A 16,822-nucleotide genomic window follows, 5' to 3' on the forward strand; every position below is an offset into this window, starting at 1 on the left:
TTAACTTTGTATTTATTTTAACTTTAATGTTTTATTTAAAATACTATTTACATTTTATTTATAATCTTTATTTTACGTTAACGGTCATCCCAATTTTTTTTATCTGGTTCCACCGCTGAGTTTAATCCTGATATATATATATATATATATATATATATATATATATATATATATATATATATATATATATATATATATATATATATATATATATATATATATATATATATATATATATATATATATATATATATATATATATATATATATATATAATAAATTTGCACATTTTTTCTATGTCTATACAATAATTTTGTATTAAAAAGTTATGCACATAATTTTGTATAAAAATATTATACACAATAATAATTAAAATATTTAATTTATTTAGTTTATGTGTATCGAAATATATATATTTTCTTTATTTAGTAACAAAATATCTTTCTCAATCCTCATTTTCCTTCTTCTCATTTTTCTATTTTATCGTGTTTTGTTTGGTATACGCCCACGGGGTTATGAAACATTTAATAGTGAAAGTATATATCTATCTATAAAGCTTCACTTCGATCTTACATTTAAGCTTTTCTCTTTCTTCAACTCGCTCGATCTCCACCGAGTTAACTCACATCCCTAAGGTACCCTTTCTCTCTCAACTCGTTCGTGATTACTTTCATTTCGATGACGAATTGCACCAAATCTTGTTTATGGAACACGCGAATGCCGATTTCTTTATCAAATTGAATCGTTTATAGGCCCCGAGTTTCCGAATTAACAGTTTGTTTATTTGTTCATTGATATTTTTATCATCTGGTTCTTGTTTTTTAATTGAATTTGTTGAAACAGTTGTTATGATTCTGTGTTACACTTGAATTCCATATTTCTAAATCGGTTGTTATATATGCATCAATATCATGTGATTATCGACACTGATTGAAGATGTGCACTGTGTGTGTTTGACCTATGAAGCACAGACACCGGAAACACGACACCGGCACTGACATATCGACACCGGCACTGACATATCGACACCGACACTGACATGTCGACACCGATAATAATTATTAAAAATGAATAAAGTAAAAGTAGTCACAAGTGTTCGATATCGGTTTCAGACACGACAGTGACACAGTTGGGTTTGATACGGTGCCTACACATGTGGATAAATTCTATTACACAATCTCTTTCAAGTTTTTATCGGTGTCAATAATGTGTCAGTATTGTGGCTGATGTCATCTGATATGTTATGTGTCTGATGTGTGTCAGTATCATATCTGATGTCAGTATCGGGTCTGGTGTCACTTGTCGGTGTTTCATAGATACTCAATTGAGATGCTACTTTTGTTTAAAAACTAGCTATGTGTTTGGAAATGTGGTGTAAATGTGAGGGCACATGTTAAGCGATGCCACTTTCAAAACACACTAGATCGGTGTAGTTCTAGGAACAAGTGGTAAAGGATTATCCTAGAAAGATAGATTCTGTAGGAGAGTTGTTTGAGAGATAGGTTAGAAACATTTCTTTGGAAAAATATGTAGGGAAAAAATAATTATTAAGCCTGTATTTGGAAGTCCTAATTTCGGCTATGGAAACTCAGTTCAACTAAAAGGTCTTAATGTGTCGTAAACATGAATCCGTTGTGATTCCGAACATATTATAAAAGAATCTTGAAATAACCATAATAGCTTATTGTATAAGTCAAAATTAGTTTTTGCATCCAAATTTTGTTTCAAAAGCTCTCATTTAACTTCTTCGTTAAAGTCTATAAACGTATAAGAACTTTTCTTTAAGGGATGAATCATACTAACTCGCACAAGTTAGAAGCTAATTCAAACTGGGCCTAACCATTCTTTACTATTTTTGTAAGTATTAGAAAACATACTTCACTAACTAAGTTTTGACTGCACAACTGTTCAATTCAGAGTATGCATGGTCTCTGATTTGTATTTCATACATTCTGGACCTTCAAAGGCAGAGGAACAAAGCTGTATTGCATTTGTATCTGTTTTATGAAATTCCGTCTAACTTTTGCTTTATTTCCCATCTCTCAATATTCTACATTTCCTTGGTTAGCTTTGTTATTTTTCAGCGGAATTGTATAACTTTTTTATTTATTTTGTAATTTGTATAGACTGAAGAGTGAATTGGAATTGCAATAGGAATCAACATGGCATACTTTTCTGTTCTTTTAAACCATTAGGATTTGTCCGATGTTTACAATTTCATGGCTATTTTAAACTTTGTATTATCAGCACTACTTAAATACCAGCACATTGGATTCATGTCCGTTATTTGTCGAACACTGACAATCCAATACCCGAGCATGGTGCGCTTAATTTACTCTTGGAATAAATAAATAGGGATTTCAAACAACATCTTAGTAACATCTTTGTAGGTAATTTTACTTCACTGTTGAAAGTATTGAATTTTAGTAACCTATGCTTTCTATTTGTTTGTACTTTCTAGGCATGCATTTTATCATTCTTATAGTTTGTACGTTTTATGTGTATTTGGCTATTTTTGTTATATCTTTATCTCTGTTGCTGTCCTGTTGTATATACGTCCTGGGTTCTCTACACGTTCTTCTTAAGTTCATTTATTTTTATGGTTATCTTATTCCTCTGACAACATTGTTTGGTCAAATTATATACCGGAAACTGGAAAAGAAATTATTTCTTTAACCCTTTTTGAGTCCTAGAAAATAAAAGCACAGGCATTAGTTGTTAATAAACCTATTTTAAAGATATATATATTTTGTTTAAATTTTTTTCTCTTTTAGAACTATCCAACCTATACAGAAGTATTAATAAGGTTTGATTTGTTTGAATCTTATGCCAGAAAGATGAAGCCCTGAACTTGGTTCACGACCTTGATTTTCGTGTGCAACATAAATATGTCCTTATGTCTTCCCACCGTCATATCATATTGATACAGTCTTATAGTATCTCAAAATTAGTTTCGATTTTTCTTATTTATTATTAGGATTTGTATCCCTATTTGGTTAGGACTTTGGGGCTTGAATAAAGAAGCAGATAATATTCACCACTTTTTAGTGGTGCACTGGTGAGGTAGTTACAGATATTCCCTAATCTTTCTAAATTCTAAAATAAAACACACAGCAAAGGAATATAAAAAGATTAAAGCTTCAAAATATCTGACTTTGCCACCTCCTTGATCTCCAGTAAAGTATCACGAGCTTCACTGCGGCTATCCAATGACCTTCATCGTATCTCCTATTCCGTGATTAGAAAGCCATCCTGTCATCTTTTGTGCTTCATGTGAAATATCAATCAATTTTGAAGCCATTGATATTTGCGTTGTTATATTTATTGGTGGTTACAGTAACATTTTTCTTCGGAAACTTCTGTGCTAAGCATCTGTGTAATATGGATCCAGAAGAGAGCAAGATGGGCATTGAGCAAAACATCGATCAAGAAGAGTGCAGAGTGGGCCCTGAGCATAATATCGATCAAGAAGATAGTAAGACGGGCATTGAGCATAACATGGACCAAGAAGAGAGCAGAATGGACACTGAGCATAATATGGATCAAGAAGAGAGCAAGACGGGCACTGAGCATAGCAACGACCAAGAAGAGAGCAAGACCGGCACTGAGCGTAACAAGAAACAAGAAGAGAGCAGGACGGGCACTGAGCATAACAAGGACCAAGAAGAGAGCAGGATGGGCACTGAGGATAACGAAGACCAAGAAGAGAGCAGGACGGGCACTGAGCATAACAAGGAACAAGAAGAGAGCAGGATGGGCACCGAGCATAATACGGATCAAGAAGGGAGCAAGATGGGCACTGAGAATCTTCCCGAGTTTTCTTCTAATCCTAATCCTCAGTCCTCAGAAAAAGATGATGGCAAAAAGGATACTGATCCTGCTGAAGGATCTCGTAAACCAGAGTTGAGTGAGAAGATTACTCCACGATCATTAAAGGCCAAAAAAATTGTTAAGAAATCTCTGGTTGGCATTGCTAAATTAAAGGCCAAGAAGCAAAATAGTTCCTCTCTGATTCTGAGGAATAAAATATTTAGGAAGAACGAAAAAGTAGTGGACAATGCTGAAAGCTCTCACAATGCAGACGAGAAACCAATTTCAGACATTACCCAGCAGAATAAAACAAAGGATGAACAAACTAAGGAGGAAAATAAGGAGGCTCAAAACAATGTAGCGAAGGAAAGTCAGAATAGGAGCAGTAATGAAAAAAATCCTATGGAGGAGAGCCATCAGGATAAAAAAGATTCGGAGATCAATCTGTTGGATAAGACTGAACAAGAACAGAAGAATAAAGAGAAGCTCAAAGAGTCAAAGAAGGGTTCTAGGAGGAGAAGAAACAAAAACAAGCAAAATGGCAAGGAAAAGAGTCTATCAAATGACAAAAAGAGTGAAAGGCTTGGTGGTCTCATCTTTATGTGCAGTGCTAAGACAAAGCCTGATTGTTTCCGCTATCGTGTCATGGGTGTTTCAGCTGCTAAAAAGGATGATGTTTTACAAATCAAGCCTGGACTTAAGCTCTTTCTTTATGATTTTGATCTGAAACTACTATATGGGATTTACAAGGCTTCATCTTCTGGTGGCATGAAGCTTGAACCAAAAGCTTTTGGTGGAAAGTTTCCTGCCCAGGTTACTCTCTCTTTTATTTTCCCATCTGTTTCATTCTGGTCCTCTTTATTTATCATGGTTTATATGCTGATAGCTGACGACTTCAGGTGCGATTCAATATTGTTTCTGATTCTTTCCCGCTACCGGAAAGCATTTTCAAAAAGGCTATCAAGGATAATTATAACGAAAAGCAAAAGTTCAAACCAGAACTTACTGTTGCACAAGTGAGAATCATTTGTTTCCCCTCGGCTTTTTGTTTTTTATTTCTATATCATGGATGATATTCGAATGTTCTGCTCCAGGTGAGGAAGCTCGCTAGACTTTTTCGACCAGTTGGGGCTCATTCAGTTATGCAGCCTGTTTATGCTCCTCCAAAAGCAATAATTCGAGAAAGGGAAGTTCCGGGTCGGGTTAGGGGATCACAACACCATTCACACAGGGAAAGAGCTGCTGGACATCGGTCTGATCGTCGAGAGGATATTCCTCGTGATTCATTTCCTATGGAGAATTATCGAGCTTATGACCGAAGGAATTTGGCAAGTACTTCTCATGTTAATCCCTTAGTGGAACCTTATGAGAGAGATTATGAGCACCGTCTCCCAGAACCTCGCTACCGGAGCAATGTTCCTGCTCATGTTGAAAGTCTTCGCAGGGATCCTATTTATTTGAATGAACGTGAACAGCAGAGCTATACTCGTGTTGTTTCTGACCATATAAATGATCCTTATGCCTATCGATACGGTGCTCCACCTAGGGATGCATATCTGCCTCCTTTACGTAGAGAGGCTCCTATAATTAGAGAGGACATCTCGTATTTGGTTGGAGGAAGACCTTTCTCCGGGACTGATAACTTGCGAAGGAGAGAGATCGTTGAAGATAGGCATTACTCAATATATTCTGCTGCGGATGCTTTGCCTGATTACCGTCCAATGCAGCCATATCGTGGAGACAAGTTGGAAGCCTCACCTTTACGAGTTTCAGCTCGTTACTCTTTTGCCGGCCCTTCGTTTTCTCGTCGCTAACTTAAAAATGCAATTTGAATCCCTTGCCACTCCTTCCTTTTGATGATTGACAGAGATATTTTAAATTTGTATTAATCCTAAATGCTTAGGCACCTCTGGATTCGGGAAAAAAAATCTCCATCTGAGTTTCAAATGTTGTTTAATTTATTTATGAGTCACCACTGCAATTTATAACCCAGACTATGGAACGTTTGGTGAATGGTAACGATTATGTTTATCAAGTAACTCATGAGATTGGTCCCTTGGTTCATTTTCGCATCCAAAAATTGCCATTTTCTTTTGCTTGTGCACCATTAAGTCTTATCTATCTCATTCTTTGTTCTTTTATCTCTTGGGTTTTGTTATACTTAAGCTATATTAGCCGAATGAAAATGAGTAGAGTCGAATGAATCGGAATGGTGGGGAGCTGAATGAAGATTCCATTATATTAGTTGGAAAGTTTAGAATGGAATAAGGCAAAATTTTCATTCCATTCAAATAGGAGAAGAAATATAGTTGTAAGGGAAGAAATGAAATGAAATTCATACCTCATTTCATTCTATACATACTCTGCTTCGTTCAATTTCATCATTCAGAATGAAGCCTTAATGTCATCTTTCTACCCAGGGTTAGGTTTTTTTCCAAGTCCATTTTTGTTTTTTTTCTCTCAAAAATATTTCATTTTCACCCAATATCTTGCATTTCGATTTTGTTATTTTCCTCGCATTTGTTGTAATGTTGTATGATTACGAGTGTTCAAATTCAATAAACCTTGATGTATGGAATGGTGAACCATGTCTTTAGCTACAAGCATATTTTTTAGAGTGACAACTAAGGTGCACCATTATTTTTACTTGCCATGTACTAACATTTAATTGTTTACAATTTAGTTTCTGTAGTCAGAGATGATGGCTCTGTCAATCAGGCCTGACACAAGCAGAAAACATGTACACAGGCAGGAAAAAAACAAGTTGGTTATGCTCGGAATTGGATTTGCTAACTTCATAGCTGAAAAGGAATCATAAAATTACACTGATTTAAAGAGGAAGGAAATAAGGCATTACCTAGAAATGGGTATTGAAATGGTAAAAACAATAATTAAAAAAAGGAAGATGATTTCTTAATGCATCTTATAAATTTTAAAATGAATTCTAATTTTCGGAGATGCATCTTCGGATGTATTCAACACATATACAATACCGATCATTCTGAGTAGTGCTTTATAAGTTGTGTTATTTCAAGAAATATATTTATAATTGACCAGTTTAGTAGAATTTTTGGAGCTACATCTTTGAAAGTTTATGCGGGATTTTGAAATATGTTGTCACATTTACATGTCAGATATTTTTGGAGATGCATCTCTGAAATAATATGATAAAAGAAACAATTGCATGATCACACAAACTATTGTTGTTTTCCTCTACAAATACTTTTGGTCCAAGTACTTTTGATAGAACTTATATTCATATTACGGGGGTTATTGGGTTCACATTACAAATGGTAGTATGGTACCGACCCAATTATTGAGCATTTTGAATTCAGTGAGTTTAACGAAGTCCTACAATACTATCCCATTGGTTTCCATCACGTCGATAAGGAAAGAAGACTTGTTTATAATGAGAGGCTAGGTACAAATTCATCACAACAAGCTCATGCAAGCAATTACCGTATTTAAGATACGGTGTAGAGGGTTGAGATAACGTTTGGTGATTGTTCTATTGCTACAAAGAAATACATAAATCCAAGTACATTCATTTTTAGATGTCATTGGCGTGGGTTTCAAGAACCACAAAGACTGCATGGGAACTCATCATATGACTGCAACAAATTGATGATGATTACTATCCCTGCATTATACAAGATATGGGAATTTTATAAATAAGTGGGGCAGGGTCATCAACTGCCAATTTTCAAAACATTACAGGATGGTTAATATGCCAAAGAAAAACATTGTTGAACAACTAATTGATTTTGTTGACATGCAAGTTTAAACTAGCACTAATAGTAGCACAACTATACTTCAGAGAATATTCGAAACCCAGCAGGAAAACGCTGCTAAGTTTGCAATTGTTGACAAAGGATCTTGCAGTGGTCCAAACTGGTTTGCGACATCGAAAAACAATTCAATTTTCGATGATGGAGTAGAAGCAAGAAGGTTTTCCCGCGGCTAATGTTTCAAAACCCTTCATTCAGGTGCAGATTTCAAGGGCATGCAAAACGCTCAACCTGCAATACTCAACCAGGGACTCAATCAAATACACCAACATAAATCCTCACAACAACTCAACACCTAACTCAACGCCATTACAACTGATAGTTAATGCAGGAAAATTGACTAACATAACCTTGTTTTTTTTCTCAACAGAACACCAAGAACAACCCTATTTTCAATTGACATAACAAATTCTACTAACAACTAATAGCTTATCAACTAAAACAAATTGCAGAATTTAACAGAGTGACATTCCATTCCATCATAAAAACAGAAATCGAGTTTGACATTTTAGACACCAAGTCATTTCTAACTGAATCCTCTCAGTTTCAAGATCACTAATAAATTAACCTTCTAATTTGTATCTGATGATTGTCTCTCTGATTGTTTTGATTATAGTCCTGCACACTTAGAAAATTTTCGTTAGGGTACCATTTCTATTTCATTTTTTGTTATTATCAAAATCTTAGAGATACATTGTAGAACTAAATTTGTTCTTACAATAAATTATTTAGAATGACTAAACAAAATAGAAAAAACCAAAGCTCAAAGTTGGAAAGATATGGGATAATTGATTTAGAATGGTTAAACTTCACTATAAAATGAACAATATATACCAATTTTCTTAGGCTAAAATTTCTAAAGTGTATCTTTGTCAAGTACGGGAAAAGAGTCACCAAAGAAATATAGACATCATCAGATATTCTCGCAAGAGTTTTCAAAGGTTTATGTTACAAATAGAAAATATTCAAATTTGGAAAGAATAAGCCATAAAGAGAATATTTTAGTCATCTCAACTAGCCCATAAATATAAAATATAACCAAATTATAAAAAACGACATACCTGAATTTATCAAAAATATTTTCAATACTCTAGGTCCCAACTCCATGGATAAAAACCATTAAAAAAATATTGCTTATCAATCAAATCAAATCAAGCAACATCAAACACGATTAAAATAAGAGAAAATGAATATAAAATCCAACCTTGTGTGAACGTAACACCATTAACCTAGAATTTTCCTCGTAAACTGAAATCGCATACCAAAAAAATTCATTAAAAACTAGCAAAAGGAAAAGAAAATCATGTATTATCAATTAATGCGTTTGTATCATATTGTAGAAGTCACGCCTAACCTTGGATAATGACATAATCCCCTTCCAAACGAATTTTTTTACCAATGAAATTATCACGACCAACACGCACCAACTCATACATAGTAACCCCACTCATGCTATACGGAACCACTTCTGGTCTAGATACCTATTTTCATTCAGCAAAATTCAACAATATAATGTTCAACCTAAGGTTCAAAAACACATCAATAAGACAATTTATCGGATTCAAATTCTCAATCAAATCTGTATCAACAAACCAAAACAACAACAGGCAAATAAACCAATAGTGTAACTAGGGGTGTTCGCGGTGCGGTTTGGGCGGTTTTTGCGATAAAAATCACCTGAACCGCAAGAGAAAAAAACACGCGGTTCGGTTGACTTTTAGAAATAAAACCAAACCAAACCAAACCAAATTAATGCGGTTTGAGTTGGTTCGGTTTTTTATAATATTTTTATTGAGCCATTTTTATAATATTTTTTATAACGACATAACTTTGTGTTTAGTCATTCATATATTACTAAATAACATCAAAATTCATCATATTTAGACAAAAATGTTTCATTCAATATACAAAAAATCAGATTAGACAAAAGTGGAATAAAAGACAAATATAAATAGTAGCATAAAATAATATCAAAGACATTATAATAAAACATAAAAAGAACATATGAGATGAGAGATTAGAGAAGATGAAAAAAAGAACATAAGAGATGCGAGATTGAGAAGAAAAGTGCAATAAAAACGTAATTGGAAGAGAAAATAGTAACATAAAAAATAAAAAAGAAAGAACATAATAGAGGACTTATTATAATAGAATAGGCAAGACCTACATGGAAAAGAAGATGAGAAGAATGTGTGATACTACTATGAGAGATTTAATAAGGTTAAAATTGAAACCCTAAGTGTGATTAAGAGAAAATCATTTGTAATTGTAAGATTAAGGCATACTAGGTTTGAGGTTTGGGTTGAATGTGGGATAAGCGAACTTTGGATTGTAACATAATGCGGTTTGGTTTGGTTTAGTTCGGTTTGCAAAATACAAACCGCAAACCAAATCAAACCGTGCGGTTTTATTAAAAAATGACCCAAACGAATCCGAACCAAATGCGGTTTTTTGCGGTTTGCGGTTTTCTATTGGGTTGGTTTGGTTTTGAACACCCCTAAGTGTAACCATAAAACAACAACAAAAAATTGAACAATAAAAATAACATGCAGTGATATTAAAACTTGGACAATCATAAGTCGTTTAATTCGGAGGAAATAAAAAAGTGTGTGACAATCAATCAATAATACAATAAGAACAAATCTTAAAGATGTTACAACATTGCAATGAACAAATATAGGAAATGAAAATAATTGATTGACCTTACAAGTGTAACCATATTCACTCTCTTTCTTATAGTCTTTGAAAGTGGGCGTCCGATCTTCATGTACGACAAACATTTTTTTAGATCGGAGATGAAATTCAAGATTTGAGAAGAATCAAAATCCAAAAGTTCCGATTAATACGAGATCCACTCATATAAGAGAATAAAAGAAGATAGAATGATAGATAAAAAATTGTTTGAGAATTGAAAGTGTGGATTTGCAAAATGAAGATAAAAAATTATAAAATGTCTAAGCCCTAAAATCAAAACTTAAAAGAAAACTTATTATTAACTAGTTGAGAAAAAAACATCCAATGAATGGTGATAATGAACGAAGACAAGTGGATTTCAACAAAGAAAACGAAAGTTAAAGGAAAACATAAATGATGCGGAAGAGGAGAGAAGATTAAAGAGAGGAGATAAGTAAAAGGAGTTGAGATTTGACATTTTACTTTAAATGAAGTGTATAGTCAGAATAGTAAATAATTGATGAATTTTTTTTTGATTGATTTGAGTGACATGTTGGTTAAGGTCACACTTTGAAACCAACCACGAAATTGAAATTTCATGTTTATCTTAATATCTAAAAGTATAGTTGAAGTAAATGATAACTAAAATGGTTAACAAATTATACACTCATAAGTACATGACATCTAAAGTTGGTATTTAAAAATTTTCGACCATTTTTATATCAAAAATTAGAATATAACAATAAAGTTGACAGAGTCGAAAGAGAGATTTTCATATTATTTAATTATCTTATATTATATAGACATATAAAATATAATGTAACCATTAAATATTAAATAAAAATATTTTTTTATATCATTTTATATTTATGAGTTAATTTGGCCAAACATAAACATCTTTTAAATCTATAATTAAAACATTAAAATCACATAAGAAATAAATAAGTAAAATACTCTGAAAGAGTACGGTGCATATTCGATACGAGACGCAAGGGTTTGATTTCTGTTCGCGCATCTCATACTTCTCATCTCTCTCTGAGGCTTTGGGTTTTACTCTTTCTTTCGAGGTACTATCTCTTTCGGTTTCCAGCACTTTTTTCTTCTCTATGTGTGTGCTTTGTGTTTAGATGTATAGATTTTTTGGTTAAGGAACGTGGAAATCTTAGTAAATTTGATGAATTTGAGTAATTTATTGGGGACCCATTTCATCATTAACCTTTGAAGTTACGATTTTTTTATCTGGGTATTACTGAGTCGAATTCTTTAATCGAATCCTTATTTATGTGTTTTTTTCTGCAATTTGATTTACTTGAATATAAGTTACCAAATTGAATGCTCCTTAAATTGTTTTTGTTGTTTTGAATTTTGTGATGAGAGGAAATATTAGGCTTCTGTGTTTGTTGTTGCATTTTAGGGTTTTTTCTATAGATAAGCTGATAGCTATCTAAGATCCACTGTCTTGTGCTAAAATTTTCAGCTTTTTTTATTTGTGAAGGATTTTAGTAAATGCGTGGGTTCAAATGGTTCAGTTTTAGTGAATGTAGGGCTTTGTCTTGTTTTGTAGTTAAGGGCCTGATTTATCAATAGTACTACTTTACGCAGTTTTGTGATGCTACATCGTGATTGCATTGTATCGTGTGATAGAGCTGTTACCGATTCTCATTCACATAACATGTTTGCGTTTGGGATTAGATTTAAGCCGTCTTGGCTGCTATGCCGAACTGGGGATAAAACCACCATTTTTCATCAATTTATGAGTTTTAGAACTATTTTTTTTATGGTATTGGGACTTCTTTTGTTATTTGATTTGAAAATATTATAGGGTTTGAAACTCTTCTTTCCTGATCATTCAGACAAAAAAGTTGACTTTATAACTCGGCTTTCTGCCTTGGTGACATACCGGTGGTACTGTCTTTTTGAAGTGAAACTGTTGTTTTCCTGACCCTCTGCTTGTAGATTTTGATTTTTCATTTGGTCTCACAGATCAGAGCTCATTTTTCTGTTTATGCTGATTTGATCGCAGGCGTCATTAATTTTCTTTCCGTGTTTCTGTTTTCTTGCTTCACACTTCAATGCTCCTGTTCTTTTAATTTTTGTCCGAGCTATTCTCTTTTTGGCTATTAATTCCTTATATTAACTTCTTTCCTATATTCTCATTGCTCTAAGATATGTGTTGATTCATGTTGTAAGTTTAGACTCTGACTTCTGATTATTCATTACGACTCTTTTTATCTTACCTTTTGAGCATTTGTATTTTGTAGTATAAATCAGTGTTATCAAATAGCAGTGCCATGACAACTATGGCGGATATATATGGCGGTTTTTGGGCCTGCCGCAATGGTAAGTATCGGCCGATATTGCGGGTTTTTCCGCCATAATCCGCTCAGTGTTATCAAATAGTGGCGCCATGGCCGCTATGGCGGATATACATGGTGGGTTTTGGGCTCACCGCAATGGTAAATATCGGCCGATATTGCGGGTTTTTCCACTATAATCCACTCTAATGGCGCCACAAGGCGGCCGGTATGACGGGATTTTGGCTCTCCGTCTTGGACGCCATCCGCTATCGACAACACTGAATCCGCTATAACATAGCGGAATTTTGGCTCCCTGCCATGAACCGGCATCCGCCATCGACAACACTGATATAAATTATATAGTTTATATCAATGTTGAACAAATCACTATTATTCCGTGATATGCTATGTAATACAAAATGTTGAATAAAGGCTGAAGCTGCGATACAACATTGTCGCATAGTGTAATTTGAACAAACCTCAATTTTCCGCGAGTGACAACATTGCTTTGTATTATAATCTTTGATTTGATATAGAGGTCCCTTTTTGGGGCTGTTGTCTTGGATTGTTGACTATGATAAGGACTTTAGTGAATTCCAAACCGTTTGAGTTTGACATTAATTTGGTTGACCTAAGCATCTCATGTAATGAAACATTCTGTATCTATAGTTTGTGAATAATATATAACAACACTGGTCATCCCTTTTACCTTGATTTTGCGGCCGTGTTAAACACACTATTAACATCTTTACAAAGACGAAGGTCTGTTTGTTAACAAATATAATTATAATTTATGATTTCACTACTATACACCAATGAATCAGGAATACTTCTTAGAGTGCTACGCATATACATCCAACATATGTTGGAAACCAACACTCACTATGACACTAATATCGTGTGATGCTCTCATATCAGAATAACCAGCACATGTTTACTTTCAGAATAACTATGCAGATATCAAACCAATATCCCGATAACATCCTAGTTTGACGCTTTTTCTCGTCCAAGGAAAAAGAATATTAGTAATCTTCATTTTCTGATCTGCTTGAAATTTCTAAGTTCGACTTAAGTGTTTCGGTACTTGTATATTTGCATTTATTCTATGTTCTATTTTGTTTTTTATTTGCTGTCCTGTTGAGTTACAATTCATCGGTTCTCTCTTTGTGTCTACTTAAGTTATCATATATGGTTAAGCTTACTCCTCTATCCATATTATTTTGTCAAATCATAAACAGGATTGGGATATTAATATTCTCTCTCTGTGCGTCTGCTCGTATTATTTGAGAAAGTCCTTGAAAAGATGAACTTATTATTGATTCCTAAGAGGTTTTCTGCTTTGAATTTTTGAGTGCATTAGTTTCCCCTATTCGGCAAAGTGATTTCTTGTGATATTGTCTGAGCTGACTAAACTTGAAGTTTACTTAGCACTTTCTTGTTGCGATCTTTTTCTTGTCACGGATTCATTTCTAACAGCTTTCCATGTTAATGGAAGTTATAAAGACCATGTTCTTCATGTTAATGGAAGTTGTTGCGATCTCGGTCAATTTTAAATTTTTACTTTTCTTTTTCCTGATCTGGGTGCAGTGACATTTCTTCCACCTGTAACTATGGAGCAAGAAGACGGTAAGAACGGTGCTGAGAATCCTCCACAAGAGTCTTCTTATCCTCAAACATCAGAGAAAGATGATAGCAACAAGGATACAAATGCTTCCGAAGGGTTGAGTATACCAGAGTCGAGTGAGAAGAAAACTCCAAAATCACTCAAGGCAAAGTCTAAAATCGTTAAGAAATCTAGGGCTGGAAAGTTGATCAAGGCCGTGAATAAAGGCTCTCCACAGATTGGAGGAAAAGCACAAAACGAAAAAGTAGCAGGAAACATTGGCGAAGCATCTAACGAGAAGAGTGAGAAAGCTAAAAATAATAAAGGAAAGGAAATTGCAAATGGGAGCACTAGCGGAAAAAGTCCTATTGAAAAGAGTGAGAAGGCTGAAAATAATGAAGAGAAGATTGAAAAAGGGAGCGCTAGCGAAAAAAGTCCTATTGGAAAGAGCAAGAAGGATGAAAATAATGAAGAGAAGAAGATTGAAAAAGGGAGCACTAGTCGTAATTCAAGGAGACGTCGGGGAAGAAGAAACAAGATGGCAAAGTTGGATGACACTGAACAAAAGCCGGCAAAGTTGGATAACACTGAACAAAAGCCGAAGAATGAAGAGAATCATAGAGAGTTAGACAAGGGTGGCAGGAGTAAAATAAACAAAATCAAAAGCAGTGGCGGTGAAAAACCTGAATCCAGCGAGAAAAATAAGGAAAAAGTTGGCGGTTACATCTTCATGTGCAATGCAAAGACAAAACCTGACTGTTACCGCTATCGAGTCATGGCTGTACCAGTTGGCAAAAAAGAAGTTGTTTTAGGCATAAAGCCGGGGACGAAGCTTTTTCTTTATGATTTTGATCTGAAGCTGTTGTATGGGATTTATAAAGCATCGTCTTCTGGTGGTATGAAACTCGAACCCCGTGCTTTCGGTGGTAACTTTCCCGCTCAGGTTGCTTCCCCTCATTTATTTTTCTATTTAATTTGTCCTGGTGTTGTTTTCATTTATTATGATTTACTCGGCATCGGTGTAACTTTCAGGTGCGGTTCAGTGTTTCTTCCGATTGTTTCCCTCTGCCCGAGAGCATTTTCAAGAGCGCCATTAAAGAAAACTATAATGACAAGAACAAGTTCAAAACTGAACTTACTGTTAGACAAGTGAGAACCAAATGCTGCCTCTAGTAGGCTAATCGTTGGCTAATCATTAGTTACGTATTTCATTCGGTCATAGATGATATTCATTTCTTCTCTTTCAGGTTAGGAGGCTCACGGCACTTTTCCGACCAGTGGATATTCGTTCTGCCATGCAGCCTGTCCACTCCCCTCCAAAAGCAATAATCCGAGACAGGGAAGCTCATGATTCTGTTAGGGGATCCCGGCATCGCGTGCATAGGGAAACACATAACGTGCTGTCTCATGAAAGGGATCCCCGATCTGAGCGGAGAGAAGAAGCTCCTCCTCGTGATTTATTTCTTACTGAAAAGAGTTATCGTGCTTATGGTCTCCTAGGTGTTTCTCAAGCAAATCCCATACCCGATCCTTACGAGAGGGATTATGAAAGAGAGCGCCACCGTAACTTGGACCCTCCTATTTACAGGAAAGATGAAAGGGATTACGAAAGAGAGCGCCACGACAACCATCACATCGACCGCCCTATTTATAGGACAGACGAAAGGGATTATGAAAGAGAGCGCCATCACCAATTGGAACCCCCTATTTATAGGAAAGACGTTGATCCTCTGCGTTTCAACGAGGATGAGCGTCAAACCTATTATCGTGGTGCAGCTTCTGATCGCGCGGATGATCCTTACCATCCGTATCGCTATGGAGCTTCTCCACGGGATCCCTATCTGCCACCTGTGAGAAGAGAGGAAATACCTTCAAGGTCTTATTTAGTTGGGGGAGGACCTTTAATCGGAAGCGATAACTTGCGAAGGGGAGAGCCTGTTGCAGATGGTAGGCTTTACTCAACCCATTCTGCTGCTAATGCTTTGTCCGAATATAACCGGATGCAGCGTTACCATGGAGAAGAGCTGGAAGCTACAACCGTGCCAGTTTCATCTCGCTACTCATTCGCGGGTCCTTCCTACTCACTTCGCTAAATCAAAAACATGCTGTAGATTGAATCCTATCTGTTTAATGTTCCATGAGATAATCTTCTATTCTTAAAATAACTGTATGAGTCATGCATACTTTTTCTTAGGTAACTTTAAATTGGGAAAGCATTTTTGCTTCTTGTACTAATTTATTGTGATAATGCCATTAAGACACTGCTAGCTCTGGAACTTTTCAATTCATGGTTTATAGTTAGTTGCTATTTGTTGGTTTATCAACTTTAACCACTTCCACTTTTGCATTGTTCTTGCCTTTGTTTCATTGCTTTTGCAAGATCACATGTTGTGTCGTCTACATTGTGTTTTGAGCTTCACTTTGTATTCGACAAACATTACCAATTCATGTAGATAAAATGCCAATTTTCTATCGAATTTATGGACTTGTTTAATGTTAAATGACAAAGTAGAGAGTTTGTCGACGACTAAAGAGCGAGTGCTTTACACCTATACTAGAGCTAGAAGAGAGCAAAATGGTCACATGGAATCTATATTTTTGTAATGTAGAATCTTGGATTAAGATCTATCTTATTATCATTACTCATACTA

General features: G+C 35.0%; 2 protein-coding genes across 6 annotated transcripts; both read left to right on the top strand.

Moving 5' to 3' along the window:
- Nucleotides 1-452: 452 nt before the first annotated feature.
- Nucleotides 453-5,874, top strand: LOC127085886 (uncharacterized). 5 transcript variants are annotated; one of them, XM_051026447.1, is made up of 4 exons: nt 453-635; nt 3,395-4,623; nt 4,710-4,826; nt 4,905-5,874. In XM_051026447.1, the coding sequence occupies exons 2-4, from the start codon at nt 3,403-3,405 to the stop codon at nt 5,622-5,624; spliced, it is 2,058 nt and encodes a 685-aa protein (XP_050882404.1). In that variant the 5' UTR covers nt 453-635; nt 3,395-3,402; the 3' UTR covers nt 5,625-5,874. The 5 variants fall into 5 exon arrangements, with proteins under 5 accessions (XP_050882404.1, XP_050882401.1, XP_050882400.1 ...); XM_051026444.1 differs by having other exon boundaries at nt 463-635; nt 3,178-4,623; XM_051026443.1 differs by having other exon boundaries at nt 464-635; nt 3,338-4,623.
- Nucleotides 5,875-11,188: 5,314 nt separating this feature from the next.
- LOC127085888 (uncharacterized) lies at nt 11,189-16,479 on the top strand. The gene is made up of 4 exons (XM_051026448.1): nt 11,189-11,338; nt 14,156-15,114; nt 15,204-15,320; nt 15,419-16,479. The coding sequence occupies exons 2-4, from the start codon at nt 14,179-14,181 to the stop codon at nt 16,262-16,264; spliced, it is 1,899 nt and encodes a 632-aa protein (XP_050882405.1). The 5' UTR covers nt 11,189-11,338; nt 14,156-14,178; the 3' UTR covers nt 16,265-16,479.
- Nucleotides 16,480-16,822: the final 343 nt, after the last annotated feature.

The sequence above is a fragment of the Lathyrus oleraceus genome, chromosome 5, assembly GCF_024323335.1.
Source record: "Lathyrus oleraceus cultivar Zhongwan6 chromosome 5, CAAS_Psat_ZW6_1.0, whole genome shotgun sequence".
In the NCBI taxonomy this organism is placed as follows: Eukaryota; Viridiplantae; Streptophyta; class Magnoliopsida; order Fabales; family Fabaceae; genus Lathyrus; species Lathyrus oleraceus.